The 6,000-nt window shown below is 49.4% G+C and overlaps 1 protein-coding gene across 1 annotated transcript in view; it reads left to right on the forward strand.

Moving 5' to 3' along the window:
* Positions 1-2,081, forward strand: part of SNX27 (sorting nexin 27) — a 58,576-nt gene extending 56,495 nt beyond the window's left edge. Inside the window, exons 11-13 of the mRNA XM_069768445.1 lie at positions 320-379; positions 457-519; positions 739-2,081. Of these exons, the coding sequence (XP_069624546.1) occupies positions 320-379; positions 457-519; positions 739-786 (171 nt within the window). The 3' untranslated portion in view covers positions 787-2,081. The remainder of the gene's footprint in view (positions 1-319; positions 380-456; positions 520-738) is intronic.
* The last annotated feature ends 3,919 nt before the right edge of the window (positions 2,082-6,000 follow it).

Below are 6,000 nucleotides of genomic sequence, written 5' to 3' on the forward strand. Positions count from 1 at the left end.
AGCACCAGTGAGGTTGTCAGCCCCGCCCCAGTGATGACATCTATGATGACCTGATCTGATCAGACCACACCCCTTACACTAAAGCACCAGATTCATCTATTACTGCTGACAACCTGCCTGTATGTCGTGTGAGGTCAGCTCTGCCCCCTGGTGATGACATCACTGATGACCTGTCAGACCACACCCCTCACACTACAGCACCAGATTCATTTATTACTGCTGACAACCTGCCTGTATGTCTTGTGAGGTGGTCAGCCCCGCCCCCTGGTGATGATATCACTGATGACATGTGATGGAATATTTCTCCTTTTCCCCGCAGTTTAATTACATGCATGAATGCTTTGAGAGGGTCTTCTGTGAGCTAAGATGGAGGAAAGAGGTAAGTGCCCTGCTCTCCAGTCGCTCGCCCACTGTGCGGCCCCGATGTAACCCCGCTCTCGCCCTCTTCTTTTGCAGGTGGAGGAGGAGGCCACAGATAAGGACAATAAGAACTGCACTAATGACAGTACGTGCAGCAAGGTAACCTGACCCTGCTGAGCACCCCTACAAAGGTGTCCCCCCTCACGTGCCCTCACCTCCCCCCTCCCCTTTGCTTGGCATCTCATTTATTGGGGCCATCTGTGCGTTAATGGTGGAGCCCGCATACATAAGAGAGCAGCGGCGGCCATGTCTGCATGCTATTGTCATTGTGATACTCGTTCTCGGCACTTAACCTTTCTCTCTCTGTCTTCTCCACAGAACATCTTTCAGATTGTACGATTGCAGCACAAGGACACTAGCACCTAGCGGCCGGCCGCCGGAATCCGGACCCCCTCCTCGGCTGGTGGTCCACCCACCCTGCCGTTAATTGTTCAGCAACCTCTCATTTGTCATGAAGACGGACTGAATTGTTAACCTCCAAAGCACTGGGCAGCGGTGTGCAGCGTTGCAGGGGTTAATCATCCCCCACCGAGCATTAGGCCTCAGCTGAGGATCCGTTTCAGTGTCATCCTCTCCTCAGCAAGACGTCTGATACCAGAAGTCCTGCGGTTGCTTTTTGTAGTTTGGAGCCCTTGCCCCATTGTCGTCATTGCATGTGTGAGTTAACCCTACACTCCCCCTAACACTACCCCCTGGCCGACTTCAACCCCTCTCTCTCCCATGACTGGCAGTGGCCTATGGGAAGCTGGCGCTGCTCGGGCACCGTACACACCAGGTCACAGATAATAGGGCTATTCACAGCCCTGTAGACACATTTCTGCACGTGCACTTGTATATAGGGTATCTCCTCCACATTTCGGATGAGTGCACCCCCGATTCTTCCGAGGGTGAGGTCATCACACATCCTATTCATCACCTTGTATAGTCAGTATTCGGCAGATCCACAGTCACATGACCACGCAGGGCTGAATCCATCATACATTTCATGGTATGTGCCTCGGAGGGGACGGCTGGGGCAATGGCGGCTGTTTTCTTAGTGGGGGTGGGGTAAAATATTTGAAGTGCTACTTTCTATACATTTGTGCCAAACTGGAACATGTTATATCCCCTCCTCCGGTGGCAGTGGTTGGGGGGCTGGTACTCAGAAGTCACACTAATCCTAAAGTTAGCGTTTCCTGTCCTTCAATGGTGTCCGGCAGAGAATTTAAGCTGCAGCACTTGACCACAAAGCGCAGGACGTGCCTTCATGTGCTTTGTAAAGCCCCCTGAGAACCGACACGGGAAGGTCAGACGCTACTGGGTGTTGCGGGGTCTTCATTGTCGCCATTGCCTCGTTTACCTCTGCAGATTCAGACCAGAACAAATCTTCCAGCGGTGACCTTCCCCCACCCCCCTTTCCATAACAGCAATAACATAAGCGTCACCGGCTGTGGACCCCGTGTGTGCCCTCCCCTCATGTGTGGACTTCTATATGTACTTTTTAATTTATTTTGGAGACTTCTAATCAGGAATCGTTACTGTCTGAACGAATGTGAAGGTTGAAGAGACAGAAGCGCTCACCAGTGTACCGTCAGAGCTAACAATCTAATCTTGTTCAGTAAAAGTCACTTTAGTGTAATTAATTGTAACATATTCTTTTAAATAAATCAATTTATTGATGATTGTTGCCTTGCTTCTCATTCTCGTCAGCCTGCTGGGAATTGTAGTTCTGCACGGTGTATGTACTGGCTGTGCACTCTGCTGCCCTCTATTGGAACTCTGTGTCAGTGCTCTTATGAAAGATAGATGCAGTCACAGTGCCCCCTACTTGTGGTCTCCCCCTCATCCCACAAACTCCAGATAAGCTGGATTTAACAGGCACAACTGCTGTGTGACATCCTCTGTGCTGCTGTGACCCTGCTGATTCCATGCTGTCTGACATCTTTGCTCCTGTGACCCTGCTCCTTCCATGCTGTATGCATGACATCCTCCGTGCTGCTGTGACCCTTCTCATTCCATCATGTGTATGACCTTCTCGGTGCTGCTGTGACGCTACTCATTACATGCTGTGTGTATGACATCCTCTGTGCTGTTGTGACCCTGTTCATTACATGGTTTGTATGACATCCTCTGTGCAGCTCTGACCCTGCTCATTCCATCCTGTGTATATCCTTTGTGGTGCTGTATTTCTGCTCCTTCTATGCTGTGTGTGTATGACATCCTTTCTGCTGCCGTGACCTAGCTGCTTCTATGCTGTGTATGACATGCTCTGTGCTTCTGTTACTCTGCTCCTTCCATGATTTAAAAACACAGGGTATTTGGTTGAGGTTTTTGCAAAAAATGTATATTAAGCCGCTCTACCAAACGTCAAGGTATACCCGTATTAGAGCAGTCCTAACTAATATATGTAATCCCTATCTGATGTATTTAAAAACCTAGTCATATGTATAATACCTGTATGAGCAGGATTCGGAATGGTAATTTCCAATGTGGACATGCTGCATAGAACGGCTGTTGTGAGCCATGCACACGAGCCATTCTATGCAGCGTGTCCACATTGGAAATTACCTTCCTGAATCCTTCTTTGATGTTATAAATTTCTTTTTCCCATTATTGGAATATTGATTAGGAGACTGAGGCTATCATCTTATTTTTCTGATAAAGTGGATAATTCGAATACTGATGTGGGTAATTTGACACAGGGTTTCACTTTACGTGAGGTGGGACTATATAATAAAAGCAATTTTCAACCACCAAATAAAAATCATTTTGTGGAGTCCTATGTCGAACTCGTACAGAGAGACATTAAGAAAATGAGAAACAATTTTAGATCTGGGCTGTTCAAAATTTGACATCTATTGAAAGGAAGACGTTGAATGCCTTGGCTGAGAATACCCTAATAACGATCAAACCAGCCGATAAGGGTGGGGCGGTGGTAGCAATGGATAGTTCTAAATACAGGGCTGAAATATTGCGACAACTGGATGATGGATCAGTATATGAAAAATTGTCATGTAATCCAACCCTTCAATTCCAGAGGGAGTTACAGCTTGTGGTCAGTGACTCCTTGGCCATGGGACTCAGACCACAAACTGTCAGAATATTTGATTGTTGATGCACCTATCACACCTGTACTGTATGTACTACCTAAAATTCATAAGGATCTGATTAATCCCCCGGGGTGGCTGATCATTTCGGGGAGGGGCTCCCTGTTTACTAAGACGGCCATCTTCTTGGATCGAGTATTGCGGCCGTATGCCATTTCGGCACGGTCATATATTAGAGCAGGGGTCCCCAACTCCAGTCCTCAAGGCCCACCAACAAGTCATGTTTTCAGGATTTCCTTAGTCTTGCCCAGGTAATAATTGCATCACCTGTGCAATGCAGAGGAAATCCTGAAAACATGACCTGTTGGGCCTTGAGGACTGGAGTTGGGGACCCCTGTATTAGAGATACAAATGATTTTCTTGAGAATATTGATGTGACAATTTCTGAGACAACCATTTTGGCCTCTTTTGATGTGTCTTTCTACACGTCAATTGAGCATAAGGGTTTGGAGGCTGTTTTCTGTGTTATCGGGCTCTGACGTGGCCCCGGAGTGTGCACGGCTTGTCCTCACATTCCTTGAGTTCATCCTCAGATGGAATTTTTTCCTTTTTGGGGATGATTACTTCTTGCAATTGAGAGGTACCGCCATGGGGTCCAATGTGGCCCCTACACATGCCAACATCTATATGGCGGTACTTGAGGACAGATTTGTGTACAGTTCCATCCTCTGGCGCCACGTCAGAGCCTGGTGGCGCTATATAGATGATATTTTTCTGGTACGGGAAGGTAGCTCTGAGGAGTTAAACAATTTTCAGATGGATTTGAATCAGATATATCTGGAATTGCAATTTACTCTGACACAGTCAACAACACAAATACAATTCCCTGGTACTTTAGTCTATAAAGGTGGGGACAAGTTAAAAACTGATATTTTTGTCAAGGAAACTGATAGGAATGGTTTGTTGTTGTTTGATAGTAGCCAACCAAGGAGGATGGTGAGCTCCTTGCCATGGAGTCAGTTACTAAGAGTTTGGAGGATAGTGTCTGACAAAGATCGGGTTGATCAACGATTAGGCTGGGTTCACATTGCGTTAATAGCAGCCCGTTCAACACATACGTTAACGGGCTGCTGTTAACGCAAGTGCCATTATGGCAGAACGCTAGAGCAGATAGAGCATCTGCTAGCTCTATCTGCGCTAGCGGTGACTGACCCGGAAACGCTGCAGCCCGCATTTCGGAGTCCGTCACTCAATGATGGCACATTGGACTCAATGCGTCCGACACTGGACTCAATGGCGGTGTTAACGGACTACGTTACACCCCGTTAATGCCGCGGTGTAACCGTAGTCTGTCTAATGGACACGCCCAACGCAATGTGAACCCAGCTCTAAGTTTATAGCGAGAGGTTATCCTGGTTAAATCTGACATTGGGACATCAAAGATCTCTGTTCAGAGGACTTTGAGCACAGCTAAATATGGTAATTTTCCATGTTTGGGCTGTGCTTGTTGTGACAACATGTTGAAGGGGGAATTTTTTTATCATCCCCATACTGGTAAAAAATAATTTTCTGTCGCCCATGACGGCACCACGGAGAGAGGGGATCCGCCCACCAAGGACAGGAAACCTACAGATAAAAAGGCGGTACCACTCTCCCGCATTAGTTGGTTTCCTGTCCTTGATGGGAGACCTACAGACTTACCAGGATCGACGTGGGATTCCGGGGCCAACCAGTCCGACTCGGGCAGCTGGGGTCCCTCTGCCTCGGCTTGGGTAGTCACCCGAAGCGCCACCGCTGGGGGCTAGTGGGCCTCTAGGGTGTGAGGGGGAGGTGACAAGGAGTTCGCGGTCACCTCCCCAGGTAAGATACGGCAATATCCAGGGGGTCCCTCTGTGGTTGCGGAAGGAGCGGCGTGGCCCTCCCAGGAAAGCGTCAGCCTGCACACTGCACTGCCACCCGGTGTGCAGAGCCGTGCGTTAGGGGCAGGCTGCATAGGACCGGGAGTCCCGGTGAGCAGCTCCATATCTGTATTCCCGGGCGCCATCTTGGAAAGTACGGCGCATGCCCGGGACTTGCTGGTCTCGCGATAGCTGCGGGGCGCTTCTGCGCAGGCGTCGGCAGTAGACAGCCGCATGGGCGCCGATGGGCTCGTCTGCGTCGGCGCTCCTTGCCGACGCTGTGGGGACTCCTGCGCAGGCGTCCGTTCAAAATAAAGCGGCGGGAAATCCTTGGTTTAAATGGGAGTGGTTACAAGCTCCCAGTGGCTCCGCAGAAAGAGCCTCAGGCTGCAGCACCAGTCACCGCAGTGCACATTAACAGAGCAGCAGCAGAAACGGCCACAGACCAGCCGCAGTATGAGCGACCCGGCGTCACCCTTGCCAGAATCACCACCACCTCTAGCATTGCCGCGGCAGCAAAAACGGCGACAACAGAAAGGATACCAGGACACCACCGGTAAAGAACGCCAAAGGTCCCAACACAGTAAGGAGTCCAGCACGGCGTCGGGGAAAAAGCCAGATGCAGAGCATTCCCAACCGGTATTTATGGGTCCTTG

The sequence above is a fragment of the Ranitomeya imitator genome, chromosome 1 (assembly GCF_032444005.1).
Source record: "Ranitomeya imitator isolate aRanImi1 chromosome 1, aRanImi1.pri, whole genome shotgun sequence".
NCBI classification, from domain to species: domain Eukaryota; kingdom Metazoa; phylum Chordata; class Amphibia; order Anura; family Dendrobatidae; genus Ranitomeya; species Ranitomeya imitator.